At 34.5% G+C, this 18,175-nt stretch overlaps 1 protein-coding gene across 7 annotated transcripts in view; it reads left to right on the top strand.

Moving 5' to 3' along the window:
- The window catches only part of LOC106068000 (phosphatidylinositol 4-kinase alpha-like), a 58,395-nt gene extending 40,410 nt beyond the window's left edge, over nt 1-17,985 (top strand). For all 7 annotated transcript variants that reach the window (XM_056007292.1, XM_056007295.1, XM_056007296.1 and 4 more), the window contains 14 exons: nt 6,273-6,358; nt 7,044-7,225; nt 7,882-8,014; nt 8,328-8,453; nt 8,556-8,609; nt 9,292-9,412; nt 9,791-9,920; nt 10,120-10,263; nt 12,595-12,772; nt 13,559-13,663; nt 13,793-13,918; nt 14,562-14,682; nt 14,849-15,008; nt 16,739-17,985. In XM_056007292.1, the coding sequence (XP_055863267.1) occupies nt 6,273-6,358; nt 7,044-7,225; nt 7,882-8,014; nt 8,328-8,453; nt 8,556-8,609; nt 9,292-9,412; nt 9,791-9,920; nt 10,120-10,263; nt 12,595-12,772; nt 13,559-13,663; nt 13,793-13,918; nt 14,562-14,682; nt 14,849-15,008; nt 16,739-16,964 (1,892 nt within the window). In that variant the 3' untranslated portion in view covers nt 16,965-17,985. The remainder of the gene's footprint in view (nt 1-6,272; nt 6,359-7,043; nt 7,226-7,881; nt 8,015-8,327; nt 8,454-8,555; nt 8,610-9,291; nt 9,413-9,790; nt 9,921-10,119; nt 10,264-12,594; nt 12,773-13,558; nt 13,664-13,792; nt 13,919-14,561; nt 14,683-14,848; nt 15,009-16,738) is intronic.
- The last annotated feature ends 190 nt before the right edge of the window (nt 17,986-18,175 follow it).

Genomic DNA, 18,175 nt, shown 5'->3' with positions numbered 1-18,175 from the left:
GATGAGAAAAATTAACAAATAACTTGTATGATAACTTTAAAATTTGTCTTGTCCAAATTGAATGAACATTACGCTTCTGAATTTTTTTTATTTCATTCAGAGATGTGAAAGTTGTATACAATTTAGTTTTTTTAAGTTTGTTGCATTGATTGTAGTCATAAATGTCCATTTAAGAACTGATATGAAAGAAACACAAAGTAAACAATTCCCTTAATTTGGAAGATGTTTTGATGTAACATAAAGTATTAACTAATTGTGCATTTTTCACCTGACAATGTTGGCATTCAAAAGATTATTGTTACATAGAAAAAACTAAATGCGTGTATTTTTTTTTGTATATAAGTTGTATAATATAACAGGAAAGCTTTCTGCGATAGTTCAATTGGAAATGTCCCTTGCAATAACATATTATTGAAAATTTATTTGTCATCATAGGCATTATCAGTTCTCTCATAATAGAAGATGCCATTGTATTACATGTCATTATTTTTTCTTGTCGATGTTAACCATTATTAATGTACACCCAAACTATTCGGTTCATGAAATTTTGATACGATCAAAATTTTTCTCTGCCCTTGGAGGACTGTGGTGACACGGTTGCTGTGTGGTCAACCGTGACACACGGTCAAGTGTTGAGTATCGAGAGTTAGGGGACTTGTGGGAAGTGACTAGTGTGTAACACGAGAGAGAAAAAGGTCAGCGAGTGAAGCAGGAGATCTGTACATAACGTTGTCGTGTATATATGTTTTGTTAAAATGTTCCACAATTAAAAGGCACTTTAAACGTAAAAGGACTTGTTTCTTCACAACTGGCGACCACGACGAGATACGACGAGGCACAAGTAAGTGGAAATGTCGATGTACAAAATATTTAGAGAAGCGGGCAAGGAAAATGGCCTGCAAGGCGAAGAACTTGAAAAGTTCATTACACTAAAAATAACACAGGAGGAAGAAAGGGAAGAAAGGAGATTTAATAGGGAAGAAGCCAAAAAGAAAGAAGAAGATAGTAGAAGGAAGGAAATCTTACAACTAGAACTAAAACTTAAAGAAAAAAAAGACAAAGAACAGCAAAATGAAAAGGAGGAACACTTTGACAAATACAAACAATTAGACAGAATGTCTCCATTTGACGAGAGCCAGAATGAGTGCATTGACTCATATCTACTGAGATTTGAGGATATAGCAACATCATGCAACCTCCCACAGACAGAATGGGCAAGAAGCCTCATGGGGCGCTTAAAAGGTAGAGCCATCAACATCTGTCTCCAAATGAGAGATGAAGAAAGAAAAGAGTACGTGGCCGTGAAGGAGGCGTTGCTGAGACAGTTTGGCTCCACAAGTTACGAATACAGAAGGAGATTGAAAGAGTCGACACCTCTGGCGAACGACGATCCACAAATATTCGTCACCAACATGTCGATTTACTTCGATCGATGGGTAGACCTGTCAAAAGTGGATCACAAATATGAAACCCTCAGAGAACACATCATAATGGACGCTGTAATGGAAGCTTACAATAATAATGTGAAAACATACGTCACGGAGCGAGAGCCAAAGACCATCAGCAGCCTGATAGCACAAGTAAGGCAGTATAAGGCCGCACACCCAAGGGAAGTGTTAGCTAGAGAGAACCCAACTGCGGCATCAGCTTGTATGGTGAACAACGCTGCAAGAATGCGGAATTCAAGCCCTCTATATAGAAGAGAGAACGCTGACAAGAGCCCACCATATACAGGAAGAAGAGAGAAAGATGAAGAAATGAGTCCAACATATAGATATCGAAGAGAAAAAGATGAAGAAATGAGCCCGACCTATAGATATCGAAGAGACAACGATGAAGAAATGAGTCCAACATATAGATATCGAAGAGTGAAAGATGAAGAAAGGAGCCCAACATATACTTACAAGAATAGAGAGTATCAAACTAATCAGCAAAGAGTTCGTTTCCAATGTCAAATTTGTGGTAGAACAAACCACATTACAGACACTTGCTTCTACAACCGACGTAATAGAGTTTGGAACAACAGACCCAGAGATAGAGCATTTGCTGCCAAACACACTTATAAACTGCAGGTATACCCAGGCTTTGTGGGAGAACAAATGACCAATGTACTGTACGATACAGGTGCAACTGCAATTTTAGTCGCAAAAGAATACGTCAACCCACAAGAGTACACCGGAAGAAGACAAGACTGTGTTGGTTACACGGGTCAAGTAACTACACATCTGGTAGCACGTATCAACATACACACACCGTTCATCAGTGGTTGGCATGAGGCTTTAGTACTAGACAATAAGCCTGACAACATTGGTCTTATCATTGGCTGTATCAAAGGCTCTAAACCTTGCACAGTAGAAGAATTGAACAAGTGGAAAGAAAAATACACACAGAAATGTTCCATGGTTACTACAAGAGCTCAGAAGAAAGCAGAAGAAGTGCTAAATACAAACGATAACATACAAGTTCCTTATAACAATGAAAATGAAAATACAGAAACAGAAAATAGCGATATGAGAAGCCATAATCAAGTGAACAACCCGAATGAAATCTCCACAGAAAGTCAAGACCCACTACACATTAAAACAGAAAAATTTGTCAGTGAACAGAAAAATGACCCAGATCTAATAAAACTCATAGAAAGTGAAGCTCCACCAAGACGAGGGTTAATCAAGATAGGCGAAGATGGTGTCTATGTGAGAGAAATTCATCTGAAAGCAGGCAAGACACAACAATTGCTAGTTCCAAAGAAGTACAGAGAAACAATTTTAAAGCTTGCACATGACACACCGTTTGCCGGACATATGGGAGTAAAGAGAACATTGAATAGAATCTTGAATGAATTTTTTTGGCCTAGAATTACGCAAGAAGTCAAGGCCTACATAAAATCCTGCCATATTTGCCAAATACATGGAGCAAAGGGAACATATATGCAAGCTCCAATACAAACAACAGACTTAAGTGAAATGCCATTTGAAAAGATAGCCGTAGATATTATTGGACCAATGCCAGTAATATCCGGAAGAGGCCATCGCTACATATTGACTGTTGTAGACATGTGCACACGGTTTCCAGAAGCAATACCATTGAAAAGAATTTCTTCCGAAGATGTCGGAGACGCACTAACAGCAATATTTGCAAGAACAGGTTACCCTCGCATAATACTGAGCGATCAAGGCATCCAGTTTAAATCAAATGAATTCGCACAGTTTTGCAAAACTCTGAATATTAAACAACAATTTGCTGCCCGTTTTCACCCCCAAGCAAATGGGATGTGCGAACGCCTGAATTCAACGCTGAAAACAATGCTGAACAAAGTAGCACAGGACAACCCAACAGACTGGGACAAGCTGATCAACCCCATTCTGTTCGCCTACAGAGAAGTAACACACACAACAACGGGCTTCTCACCATTCGAGATGCTCTATGGCTCACCTGTTAGGGGACCCATGTCACTATACAGAGACTTTCTAGTAAATAGGAACATAGAACATGACGTACTCACAGGATACGATCTTGTCATCAAAACAAGACAAAATATAATCAAAGCATGCGAAACCGTCCAAAAGCAAACAAACAGAGAGAAACCAGAACTATTGAGAAAGCTAAATCAGGGGCGAAAGTTGAGAACACTACAAGTTGGTGATAATGTCATGGTTCTGCTGCCTGACAAAAATAACCAGCTATTTATAAAATGGCAGGGCCCATTCCAAGTCACAAAGGTGATTTCGAAGGTCGACTACAGCATAAACATCAGAGGCCGAGACAAAGTATTTCACATCAATATGCTGAAGCTGTACATGCCCAGACCATTTACTCTTTCAACAAACGCTAATCAAGACACGCAAGACAGTTGTAGAGTAATGGTGATAGAACAAATAGAGGAAGCAGATGATGTCTAGGTACCGCTGGACTTAGGTTCATTCATTAATCAGATGATGAGAAAAATTAACAAATAACTTGTATGATAACTTTAAAATTTGTCTTGTCCAAATTGAATGAACATTACGCTTCTGAATTTTTTTTATTTCATTCAGAGATGTGAAAGTTGTATACAATTTAGTTTTTTTAAGTTTGTTGCATTGATTGTAGTCATAAATGTCCATTTAAGAACTGATATGAAAGAAACACAAAGTAAACAATTCCCTTAATTTGGAAGATGTTTTGATGTAACATAAAGTATTAACTAATTGTGCATTTTTCACCTGACAATGTTGGCATTCAAAAGATTATTGTTACATAGAAAAAACTAAATGCGTGTATTTTTTTTTGTATATAAGTTGTATAATATAACAGGAAAGCTTTCTGCGATAGTTCAATTGGAAATGTCCCTTGCAATAACATATTATTGAAAATTTATTTGTCATCATAGGCATTATCAGTTCTCTCATAATAGAAGATGCCATTGTATTACATGTCATTATTTTTTCTTGTCGATGTTAACCATTATTAATGTACACCCAAACTATTCGGTTCATGAAATTTTGATACGATCAAAATTTTTCTCTGCCCTTGGAGGACTGTGGTGACACGGTTGCTGTGTGGTCAACCGTGACACACGGTCAAGTGTTGAGTATCGAGAGTTAGGGGACTTGTGGGAAGTGACTAGTGTGTAACACGAGAGAGAAAAAGGTCAGCGAGTGAAGCAGGAGATCTGTACATAACGTTGTCGTGTATATATGTTTTGTTAAAATGTTCCACAATTAAAAGGCACTTTAAACGTAAAAGGACTTGTTTCTTCACAATACTTTCCTTTGATAACATAGAGGTCATTGGTTGAGTAGTTAGGAGTGGGAGCTTTCATTCATTCTGAAATAATAATACCGGTACTAATGGAAAAGTCTTCAATTCCAAAGGTTAAGGATGAGTACAGTGACTATGCAAAAGCCAGTTGCCATCTGCATATTTTTTCCTCGTTTGATGCAGACAAAGCTTTTGTCTGCTTGGGGTCTATTTCAGTTATCTTTTCCTCTTCTGCTGCTGTTTTTATTTGGGTCTCAAATTATCTATGCAATACTGGTAAGGGAGAATACTCCAGGAGTGGAACATTTTTTTCTATTAAAAGCTATGGGCCCTTCTCTTCATTCTCTAATAAGTACGATGATGGTCTCTTAACCGCTCAGTAGTCCATTGAGGACCAGACCATGTTTGTGTTAGTCTTTAAACACATTAAAGGTGTGGGGGGGGGGGGGGGGGAACATACTCCTCATAGTGCAGGCACCAGAACCTTGATGTATCTCTTAGTTCACTTTGAAGTCAATGCATTCTTTTTTTTTTAGGCTATTCAGACATTTTTTTGTTTACATTGTTATTTCAACATTTTACTTACATCTACTTTTATTTGTCAAAAAAAATATTTTATTCAACTTTTTTTTCTTATTAATACTTGTCAGAGCACACTATCAAAATGTTGTTTTTTTTTCTTTTAATTAATGGCTTCTGCATAAGTAATAGATATTGACATCATACTCATTTGAGTCTTTTTTTACATATTTTTCTTTTTATATATTTTCTCTTTCTTTTATGTGCATGTGATTGGTTATATAAAGGCTGGAACTTTCCTTTATATATTTGAAAACTATTAATGTTTCAGTAAACATTACAAAACCTTTTTTCTAGAAACCGTTGTACTTTCAGAACTACATTACATATATGTATACATTTTAAAGTAGGAGGCGCGGTGGCTGAGCGGTAAAGCGCTTGGCTTCCGAACCGGGGTGAAGACTGGGATTTTCAATTTCTGAATCTTCAGGCGCCTCTGAGTCCACCCAGCTGTAATGGGTACCTGACATTAGTTAGGGAAAAGTAAAGGCGGTTGGTCGTTGTGCTGGCCACATGACATCCTCGTTAACCGTGGGCCACAAAAACAGATGACCTTTACATCATCTGCCCTATAGACCACAAGGTCTGAAAGGGGAACTTTACTTTACGTTATACATTTTAAAGTTACTATTGCTGGACTGCTGACTTAGAAATGAAGCTTAATATACTAACTCATTACTTACTGCATGTTTTAAAAAGAAAAGGAGGGGGAGGCAAATGAATTTTAAAATAATTATTTCTTCTGATTTGTTTTTAATGATGTTAAGGAAAGTTAATGCTTGATCTATTTCTTCAATTCTTTTGATTTTGAAAAAAAAAAAAAAAATTAAACATCAAATATTCATTGACTACAACGAAACAATTGAATAAAAGAAGTGAGTTAAATTGTTAGTTCCATTCAGTGTGACCATAGTGCTGAAGTTGTCCAACCTTCGTCTCTGTGATTTGTTCAGGTGGTACCAGCAGGAAAGGTCAAGTGACGGAAAACAGTTTGGTGAAAGAATACATCAAGAAGAGAAACATCATTTTATGCCTTGTTGTAAGTAACAGGCAATGAGAGCGGAGAGATTTTTGTTGTACTTAGATCTTTGTCAGTTTGAATGTTTGCAAAGTTGAAGTTTCATTAAAGGCAAAGAAGTAAAAAATGTAATACCATTATAGTCTTGAATTTTGTTAGGAAAATTTGGTTAAAACGGGGATTTTTTTTTTTTTAACTTACATTTTTTTAAGAAATTATTATCTAGATTTTGTTTATTTTTTTTTTAACTTACATTTTTTTAAGAAATTATTATCTAGATTTTGTTTATTTTCTTTTAACTTACATTTTTTAAAGAAATTATTATCTAGATTTTATTTTAATTTTTTTTAACTTACATTTTTTAAAGAAATTATTATCTAGATTCTGTTTATTTTTTTTTTAACTTACATTTTTTAAATAAATGATTATCTAGATTTTATGATTTTATTCTAAGATATCTCAGAGACCTTAGTTTTGAGCTACTTATATTAAAATTATTTAAAAATGTTCAATTTGGGAGTAGTGTGAACACAACAGTCTTTTTAATGTCTTCTTCTTTTCCCCATATTCTTGATTGTTGACATTGGGATTAGCAATGAGCTATATAAAAGTTATGTTGAAATGATTAACTTATAGTATAAGATTTTTTTTTTCATGAATATAATTTTCATTATCAGTCTTTGAATTTGCTTCGAAAATTTTCCAGGCCAATACCATAGACACCCTTCTAACTTTGTATAATCCACTGGAGTTGGCAGAACAGAAGCTGCAAGATGAGGAACTGATCTACACCTGGGCCAGGCATAATCTGACAGAGAGGCAGTGGAGGGATATTGCCAACTACTCCTGGGAACTGTCCCCTACATTAGCAGTGTACCTGCCTTTTAGGTAAGAAGCTTACTATACGTATCTTTAGTAGGCCTAGTATGAACATGGAACAGTTATATAAATGACTAGTCTTGCAATCAAACAATACAAATACAATGGCTTTAAAAAAGGAATAAAAGCAATATAAAACATTTTAGAATTTAGTTTTGATCTCAAAGCAGTGCCATCTAGCAATGTTTAAGTGTATTAATTGGTCCTAAAGTAGTGTCATCTAGCAGTGTGTATTAATTGATCCTAAAGTAGTGCCATCTAGCAATGTTGAAGTGTAGTAATTGGTCCTAAAGCAATGACATCTAGCAATGTTTACTTTGTCTCATTGATTACAACTATTTACTTCCTCAATAGACTCCATTTTAAATCAGACCATTGTGAGCTTTAGGGCCATTCTCCTTGCGGGGCAGTTTTATCTGTCACTTGAACTCATAGTTTTAGATATTTATGTAATTTTGCAAACATCCAAGCAAGGAGTTGTGGTTGACAGTAAAATGTGTGTCTTTATTGGGCTATGAAGGAATTTGTATTGTTCTTGTCTTTTGTTTATAATACCCCATGTCAGAGTTGAACTTGATGTTTGTAATAGGCCTACTCCATGTCAGAGTTGAACTTGGTATTTATAATACTCCATGTCAGAGTTGAATGTTGTGTTCGTCCAACAGGTTCAGGAACTGTGAAACTCTAAAGAAGGAAGTCACCAGACTTGTCTCTATCAGTCCAGAAAGTGTCTCTCACATTCCTGAAGCTATCAGCTTTCTGGTCACAGCCAACAGTGTAGAAGCTGACTCACCTGAGGTGCCACTGTTAACTTTGTTAAAAAACATAATTCTCTTATTGATTCTCTGTCCTAGCTAGCATTATATATCAGCTTAAACAAGTAGTAAAAGACATTTATTTATTTGTGTTTCTGTTTCAATACTAGCAGCTTAGGGGAATTACTATTTTTAATGTTTTATTGTTATGAGCATCACATGAAAATTTGGTAACATTTAGTTCTTATATTTTTCTTAACAGAAGCATTTTCTTAAAGATAGTTTCTTGTTATTTTATTGCTTTTGTCTTTGTGTGTATTTGACTGACTTATCAGTACTGACTATTTTCATTTCAGCTGTCCCACATCATGACTTGGGAGAAAGTGTCCCCTGTCCTGGCATTGTCCTACTTCTCCAGGCAGTACCCACCCCACCCATTGACTGCCCAGTATGCTATCAGAGTTCTCAGAGCTCAGCCTAATGTAAGTTTATATGTTTGATATGCGAATTTTGTGCACCTTCATGTGAATCATCTCTTTGTTTGGACTAGATATTAATCCCTAGATGTTTCCTTCTGTCTCTAGGAAGTGCTCTTGTTCTACATTCCTCAAATAGTTCAAGCCTTGAGATACGATCCAGTGAGTCAAAGTTTTATCATTATTATTTTTTTAAATTTTGAAATAAGTTTGTTACCAATATATGTTCAGAGGGCTGAGGTATGCTTTGTGAATTATCCTGAGTTACCAAGCATAAAGTTTTAGTTTTTTGAGTAGTGAAAAATTAGATTTGAAGCAAGAGACTTGGGGAAAGGAAAGTTAGCAAGCTAGACTTTTTAAGTTGCACCTCATAAATGAAAGGCTAGGAAAATAAGACAAACTCTACATTTCCTCTTGTGGTGTCATGACTTAGTAGTAAATTATTTAAAATTTAAGTGAAGACATGTTTTCATCATTCTATAGTATGTGACCTTGAAGTCATTTGGTTTATTGATATAGTAATTTATATACATATTTGAATTCGCATTCAATATCTAACTATAATAATAATTGTAATAATTTATCACAGTTTTTAAAATTCTTGAGCTGGAATTGTACATTTTCTTTTAGGTTTAAGTTGTAGGTATTTCAACAGTTAATATTTTACTGCCACAGCATTGTGAAGAGAATCTTCACTCTTTGTGTTTTATTAAGAAAATGAATTTAATTCTTATAGAACAGCTCATTTGGTTATATACTGAAACTATTTCTTAGTTATGTTTTTTTAATATAAATAACTAGGTCATAAGCACTAGCAACATTATCCATCATTTTGTTCCCCCAGATGGGTTATGTGAGTGAGTTCATTTTGTGGGCTGCCAAGAAGTCTCAGCTGTTGGCTCATCAGTTCCTTTGGAACATGAAGACCAACATTTACCACGACGAGGAGGCCACTATGAAAGATGGTTTGTCTACATTCTCATGCTACATTACGATCAACTAGTCAATATATTGTACAAGTAAAAAGTAAAGTACCCATTTCAGACCTTGTCATCTATGAGGCAGAAGATGTAAAGGTCATCTGTAAGGATGTCATTTGGCTAGCATAACCCTAACCCTTTTCCCAGCTTGGTGGGTGTTCTAAAAATTCCATATTTAAAATACCAGTCTTCACTATGATTTAAACCTGCAACCCCTTGGTTTGGAAGTTAAGCACGTTACCTACCACTCAACCAGCATTCCCCTTATATATTGTGATATTTATTACTGTTTCTCACCAGAATGTTGTCCTATGTATTTAAAACACACTAATTTTGAAACAATAATTACCATTGTTTTTACAGAATTTATTGGAGAAAAATTAGAAGAAATGGTCATGAAAATCACACAGCAACTGTCCGGAACTGCCCTAGAGTTTTACAAAAGGGAATTTGATTTCTTTGATCAAATCACTAACATTTCTGGCCTCATCAGGTACATGTCTGCTTTTAATCAGTGTAAATACTATAATTAGTTGGTGTTTTTTTTTTTTTTTTTGGGGGGGGGGGGGGGGGTTAGGGATAGAGCAGATGCAATTATTCCCTGCTGTGACTGTTTTGTTACTTGCAGGACTTACCTCAGGGTGTCTATCAAATGCAATTATTTCCTGCAATGTCTGTTTTGTTACTTGCAGGCCTTACCCCAAAGGAAAAGAAAGAAAACAAGCTTGCCTTGAGGCTCTGTCTAAAGTTCAACTTCAGCATGGATGTTACCTCCCTTCCAACCCAGAAGCCATTGTCTTAGAAATTGATTACAACTCTGGTACACCAATGCAAAGGTTTCATTTTGTTTCTACACTTTTTAGAAATAAAGTTATATTATTAAGAACCACAAGACAAAGTCTTGCTAGTGTATAATACAAATTAATTAAAAATTAAAGAATTTATATATATATGGTGGGAAGCGTGGTCGAGAGGCCAAGTGCGCTTGAACTTTGCATGGCTTGGCTACCTAGAAGCGGGCTCGAGGTTCGACACGCGACTCGGGCAGAGTTGTGTTTACTGAGCGCCTAAAGGCAGCACGGAAAACAAGATACCCCCCCCCCCTGGTCCACAAATGAGATTGGACCAAAAGCGCTCTGAGCATGCTATAAGCTTGCAAGCAGCGCTATATAAAAGCTATAATTATTATTATTATTATTATATATATAATTTTGAGTCCAGAAAATTAAAAATTCATAATGAAAACTTAATGAGATAAAATACTAATTATAAGTAATGTAGAAAGTTTTTTTTTGTTTTTTTTATCCATTTTGATTTTATAAAATGCTTTTCTGATAGTGATCTAGTATGTTCACAAAACAAAATTTAATAACACACAAACAAGCAATTAAATGGATACACATGTTACTCTGAAAAAAATATGTGTAAAAAATATGATGAGAAAATGTAAAAAAAAAAACAAGGAGATGGCTCCAAAGATAGTTAAAAGTACCACATGCCCTTCATATAAGTATTTGTAACAATAGTTTAAAGTACCACATGCCTTTCATATAAGTATTTATAACAATAGTTTAAAGTACCACATGCCCTTCATATAAGTATTTGTAACAATAGTTTAAAGTACCACATGCCCTTCATATAAGTATTTGTAACAATAGTTTAAAGTACCACATGCCCTTCATATAAGTATTTGTAACAATAGTTTAAAGTACCACATGCCTTTCATATAAGTATTTATAACAATAGTTTAAAGTACCACATGCCCTTCATATAAGTATTTGTAACAATAGTTTAAAGTACCACATGCCCTTCATATAAGTATTTGTAACAATAGTTTAAAGTACCACATGCCCTTCATATAAGTATTTGTAACAATAGTTTAAAGTACCACATGCCCTTCATATAAGTATTTGTAACAATAGTTTAAAGTACCACATGCCCTTCATATAAGTATTTATAACAATAGTTTAAAGTACCACATGCCCTTCATATAAGTATTTGTAACAATAGTTTAAAGTACCACATGCCCTTCATATAAGTATTTGTAACAATAGTTTAAAGTACCACATGCCTTTCATATAAGTATTTGTAACAATAGTTTAAAGTACCACATGCCCTTCATATAAGTATTTGTAACAATAGTTTAAAGTACCACATGCCCTTCATATAAGTATTTGTAACAATAGTTTAAAGTACCACATGCCCTTCATATAAGTATTTGTAACAATAGTTTAAAGTACCACATGCCCTTCATATAAGTATTTGTAACAATAGTTTAAAGTACCACATGCCCTTCATATAAGTAATTGTTACAAGAACAATAACATAGATAGAAATGTTCTAAAGAGGAACCTTTGTTTCAAGTGGATTTTTTAACTAGAAATTATTTTGACATCACATAGCAAATATTCCATTACATTTAATACTGAGCTTAAGTGTATTTAAGTTGTACTATAAAATCTTCTTGGAGAAATGAAGCTACTGTATTATATAAGATTCAAATTGTGTAAGAAGCAAGTGCATCATATATAGCAGGGGTTCTCAACCTGTGGGTCGCGACCCCCCTCGGGGATCGATTGATGATTTGCCAGGGGTCGCCCTAAGACCATCAAAAATAAGGATTGTTATTGTCTATTCTTTTATTGCTGTGTGTGTCTGGTGGGGGGGGGCGTGGCAGATTGTAAAAAGGGTCGCCGAGCTTAAAAGGTTGAGAACCGCTGGTATATACAATAGGGTTGACCCTACTCTTAGAACATAATAATCTTCTTTTTTTGTTCGAAGGAACGTCTTTAATGTATAAGATAATATGATTGTGTATCTTTTTAGATTGTACCATTGTTTAGTATCTAAAAAAAAGCTTGTATCTTGTTACTAAATGCTAAGATCTTTAGAAGAAGATTGTATGGAATGTTAGCTTGGGGGAATATTCACTATTCTTTCCAGCCTTAAACTTCTCATACTTTTGTCTATGTATCTATTTAGGATTTATATTTTCCTTGAATCCTATTGGAATTCACTTTTATTTTGAAATTTAAACAAAATTGTTAAATGTTGTTTTTTTTAGCTTTCCTTTTGGCAAATTTTAATAGTTTGATCTTTAACTATTTGATTAAAATGTGTCAGTAGTATTGTTTTAATAAAATGTTAATGTATGTTTATAACACTAGTGCTGCCAAAGCTCCATATCTGGCAAGATTCAAAGTCAAGCACTGTGGGATCAATGGCTTAGAAAAGTTGGCTGCATCAGATTTAACCAAGAAGAAAATGGGCTCTGAGGTAGATGGACTGGAGGAAGTGATTCACTGGCAAGCTTGTATCTTTAAAGTTGGCGATGATGTCAGGCAGGTAGGCACATCCAAAGAATTTGTTCGCTAAGAATTCAACATTTCTATGTTCACTAAGAGTACATTCAGGGTCTTTGCTTTGTCAGCCTTGTATTTTACCATTCATTCCAAACATACATTATTTAATTAATATCTAGGTAAAACATACAGGATTCTGCACAGTTTTAAATTTTCTGCTTTTGTTTTATATGTTTCCATTTTAATGGGTTTTTTTTTGGGGAAAACAGAGGGTTTTGGGGTGGGGGGGGGTGCGGCAATGGGAATAATAATGGGAAATGTTTTGCTGGCTTGCTTCATTTTTTTAAATTGTTAATGATAATTTAAAATATTTTTTTATTTAAAAATGGTAATTAAAAATTGATTTTTTTTTAAAAGAAAAACCTAAACCTCAATACTTGATGGTAAACTTTCTTACATTTTTCTAAGGACCATCATTTCAGAATGTTAAAATTGAATTTAATAAAAAATGTTCATTTTCATTTGTAAGATAGCTCAATACTTGATAAAACACTAACAGCTCTTTACGTTTGTGTGTGACCTTGTATGTGAGCATAAATTATCCCCTGCAGTCATCATGTCTTCAGAACATGTCTTAGCATAAAGACATTAATATTAATATTATGTGTTGGCTTAATACTTTCACCCTTATTAAAAAAAACAACACTATATTTAGATTGGCCCACATGTCAGTATTTTGTTTTTGGGGTTTTTATTGTAAGTATTGTCTTTATTGTCTGATGATTCATTGTTGGTATAACATGAAATATCTGCGTCTTGTCCTTGCTAGGATATGCTTGCATTACAAGTGATAGAGATGTTTAGAAACATCTTCAAACAGGCTGGACTCAAGTTGTACCTTGCTCCTTATAGAGTTGTGGCCACGGCTCCAGGGGTGAGCACTGAAGACTAGTTTATACTTTGTTATATTTTAATGTGAAGAAACAAAAAAGTTAAACCAATTATATATGTTCTCTTTTGGCTTGACTTTAAATTTTATTCCATACTTGCTTATCAACTCAAGTGTGGTGTGATTGAGTGTGTACCCAACAGCAAGTCGAGAGACCAGATTGGACGTCAGACGGACATTACATTGTTTGAATATTTCTTGGCCACTTTTGGAGATGAACAATCTCCAGCCTTCCAGGAGGTAATCAGTTTTTTTTGCTGTCTTTTTTTGTGTTGTCTGTTTATCCCCCAATCTATTTGTCTGTCTGACTGGCAGAAATCTCAAAAACTATAATTGAAAATCAAATGTTCTCTTCATGCTACCTTTGCTCAGAATATGTTCAATGCCTACTTTTGGTCTTCTAAAAGCTACCTTTTGTATTTAAAAATTAAGTTTGCATATTGTATGCATACATATAAAACCATCTTTGAAACAAATAAAGTATACACAAAATCTCAATTCATTAGTAATTAATTTGGAAGTGGTAGACATACAACTGCTTATGTTCCTCCCTTTCTTTTTTTAAATTCAGAATTCGCATTGTTTGCACGTAAATATAAACCATTTTTAACATATAAGAGCAAAAGGCAGTTTAAATTATTCACTAGGATAAAGATTATCCTCAACTCTAACATTAAAACACAACTAACCTGCAGGGGCTGCCTACTAGATTGAGTAATCTTATACATTTGTATACATACTGATTACTCATTTCTGATCATTGTTTCTGCTGGTCATTATATTATGAATAATTTATGATAATTCTTTTTTTGTGTTTGTTTCATGTTCATTTTTATATATTTATTACAACTAAGATTAATCTTGTTTAAAAATTTTATTTTAGGCTCGGCATAATTTTGTAGTTTCAATGGCAGCATACAGCATAGTGAGTTTTCTGCTCCAGATCAAAGACAGACATAATGGCAATATCATGATCAATACAACAGGACACATCATACATATAGGTCAGTATCATTTGACATATTAGCCCTTTCATTTATTCTTTTTCAGTCTAAGTGGCCATGTTGATTCTCCTCTCTTTGTCAATAGCTCATCAAATTAAACTTGTTAATAGTAATATAATTGTTGGGTTGCAAGTTATTCTATATTAAAATTTTTCATTGGTTTTAGATTTTGGCTTCATGTTTGAAAGTTCACCTGGTGGTAACCTTGGCTGGGAGCCAGACATCAAATTGACTGAGGAAATGTTCAGGGTGATGGGAGGAGCTATGGACGCACCACCATTCCAGTGGTTCCAGGAGCTGTGTGTGCAGGGCTACTTGGCTGTTAGGTAATTCCTGTTTCCTTCTTAATCCTTGTAGAGCACAACCCCCTGATTTCTCTAAAATGCTATATGCATAATTAGGCATGACTTTTTTATTCTGAAGACTAAGGATGAGTATTTCATGGGAGTCCTTAAAATCCTGAAATAAAAAAAATCGCATCTTCACCAAGATTCAAACCAGGACCTCTAGGTTCAGAAGCCAAGCCCCCTACTGGGGCAAAGCTTTGACCGAAAAAAAAAAAAGACAAAGAGGTGTGGTCAGCAAGACAATTGTGGCACCCCATCATACCAAAAACTAAAACAGAAAATGAAATGATGTGAAATTTTAATTTTAGGAAAATATTAAGTTTTGATAAACAGTAAAAATTATTTTAATAAACACTAGCTTATAGGCTTGTTATATGCACACTTCCAGAAAAATTGAAACATGTTTAGAGAATAGGCTTATCCATTTGTACAAATAGTTGCTGCATTTTGTTTCTATGAAATAAATGTTTGAAGTGTAATAGCATATAGATATAGATTTTTTCTTCTACTTATTTTATTTTTTTTTTCATTATGATACTGCTTGCACATTCTTTAAGCAATAAAATATAACATAAGTGTTATTGAATAATTTTAAAAAAAAAACATAAGATAAATAGAGGAAGATATTTTGAAATTAAAGATAAACTGTTGCCTATTAAATTAAAAAAAAATTTTTTTTGCCACAAGCCAACGAGCTTCAACATTTGAATTTAGTGTGCCTTGTGCATAAAAATGATGGTATGCTTTATAAAAACATAGCTTTAATCATCGTTTCCTATATTCTGTATTGTGGCTGACTGGTAAAGTGCATGGCTTCTGAGATGAGAGGTCCCTAGTTTAAATCTCAGTGAAGACGGATTTTTAATTTCAGAAATTTCAGGACAATCATGAATCCACCTAACACTAGTTGGGTAAAGTAAGTGTAGTCGGCCACATGACTCCCTAGTTAACTGTTGGCCATAGAAATAGACTGACCTATATATCACAAGTTCTGAAAGGGTTATTTTCTTTTCTTTTTATACTAATGGGTACCTGACTTAATGTAGGGAAAGTACACAATTGGCATAATTGAAAAAAAAGTATTTATGTGATAAATATATATATATAGTTCGTCCATCGTGGTTCGATGATGACCACTTTGTCATCCAGGGGGCTGAGGGCTTTGCACTGGGGTTTTATGCCTCCTCATGTGGCTGGTGAGACCTATGTGAGCCCGGAATGTTCGGCCGCACACTGGGCAGGTTATTCCAGCTGGTGCTAGTGTCAATTGTCTTGCTTTTCTTTTCTGGCGTTTTTCTTCTGCCAGCGTTGTTCTTTTTTCCTCAGCAACCTGTGCGCCAGTTTTCACAGCGCGACGCCATGATGCTCTGTCATGTGCCTCTGTCTCCCAGGTGCCAGGGTCTATACTGAACGCCTTCAGAGAAGCTTTGAGGGTGTCCCTGAAGCGTTTTCTTTGCCCACCTTGCGAGCGCTTTCCTTCGCTTAGTTGGCCATACAAGAGTCGTTTAGGGATGCGGTGGTCTTCCATTCTGTAGACGTGACCTGCCCATCGCAGCTGGGACTGCATCAGGATTGTGTGGATGCTTTGCAGACACGCTCTTCGAAGGACTTCTGTATCTGTTATACATGTGATAAATATATATATATATATATATGACTATTTAAAAATTTGAAATCATTACCACTTAATTTTGTTTGTTTTTATCCAGGCCCTATCAAGATGCCATCATTTCTCTAGTTTCCTTGATGCTGGACACAAGGCTGCCTTGTTTTCGTGGTCAGACCATCAAGCTGCTCCGCGCACGGTTCGCCCCGCAAGCCAGTGAGAGAGAGGCTGCCACAGTCATGCTGAAGGTTGTTAGGGACAGCTGCCTGAACTGGAGGGGAAAGACCTACGACATGCTGCAGTATTACCAGAATCAAATCCCGTACTGATTCCCTCATTAAGCCAAATTGAATTATTTATTGACTTTTTCTGTTGGACATTCACTTTATATTTTAGTGGACATAATACAATTACATTTTGTTTTTAAATGCATGAATCAAACACTACTATTGACACTAGATTAATATATTTTTCACTTTTTATTTATTGGGTAGTCATAATGTTGAAAACAAGTTTTATATTTTCATTCTACTCTTTTGTTACCTTACTGCGTGAAGCTTGTTGTTCCATAACATGTAATTGTAAATAGTTTCCATGGCGACATATATAAACAGCTCAATGTTTATATATTTAAAAACTGTGATATTGATAGTGTGCAATACACTTCTGTCCATAGAAATTAATTTTTTTTGGGTGGGGTCAAGTTTACAAACAGCTTTAATAGATATTTTTAATTGTGGCTTCTTTACTGGCTATAATTTGTTAACAAGCCATAATAAAATGGATGTTAAGCCAAATGAGTGCCAGACATGGCCATCATTTTCTCCATTATTTTCCTATCATAGTTGTGTATACTTAGTGTAGTTTATGGTTGGTAGGCATATTGTTATTATAAATATCATATTAGTATAAATAGAGCTACTTTTTAGTATGTGTAGCAATAAATCTTAAGTTTATTTTCTATTTCAAATTTATTGTTAACTCTCATTCTTTAGAATGTTATAAATATGGTATTGGTATTACCAAAAATATGCTGAATTGTATTTCTAGAATAATACTCTTTTATAGTGTGAAATATTACATTAAAATGTGTGATTTGAATTTATTTACCATATATTTCACCATTTTGTTGCGTTTCATAGTAGTGCAACATAGGCAGGCTGATTAATTGCATTCATTTAGCAATATTTCCATTGCACAAACCTGTCACTTCATCATTCATTTATTTGTTAACAGTTGTTAATTTTTTGTACCATAGTTTTTTTTTACCCTGCTTAGAACAAATATTTAATGTTTCTTCTGGTTTGGTTATTCTAATTTTTTTTTATTGTATTGACCTTTTTTTTTTTTTTTTTAAAAATAAATTCATTTTTCTGTTGCATTCTTATGGCCACACAATGAAAAAGCTACTTAAGTTTACATTGTAGATTTGTATGTTAGTGTTTACTTTAATGGCTGTAAATCAAGCTGAAAGAAAAATGTCCTTCAAGTCCATAAGACACTAGGTGTATAACATTCCCCCGCTGACACATGTATTTAT

The sequence above is a fragment of the Biomphalaria glabrata genome, chromosome 12 (assembly GCF_947242115.1).
Source record: "Biomphalaria glabrata chromosome 12, xgBioGlab47.1, whole genome shotgun sequence".
Classification (NCBI taxonomy): domain Eukaryota; kingdom Metazoa; phylum Mollusca; class Gastropoda; family Planorbidae; genus Biomphalaria; species Biomphalaria glabrata.
The sequence above is the reverse complement of the archived record's forward strand: the minus strand, read 5'-3'. Positions and strand labels throughout refer to the sequence as shown.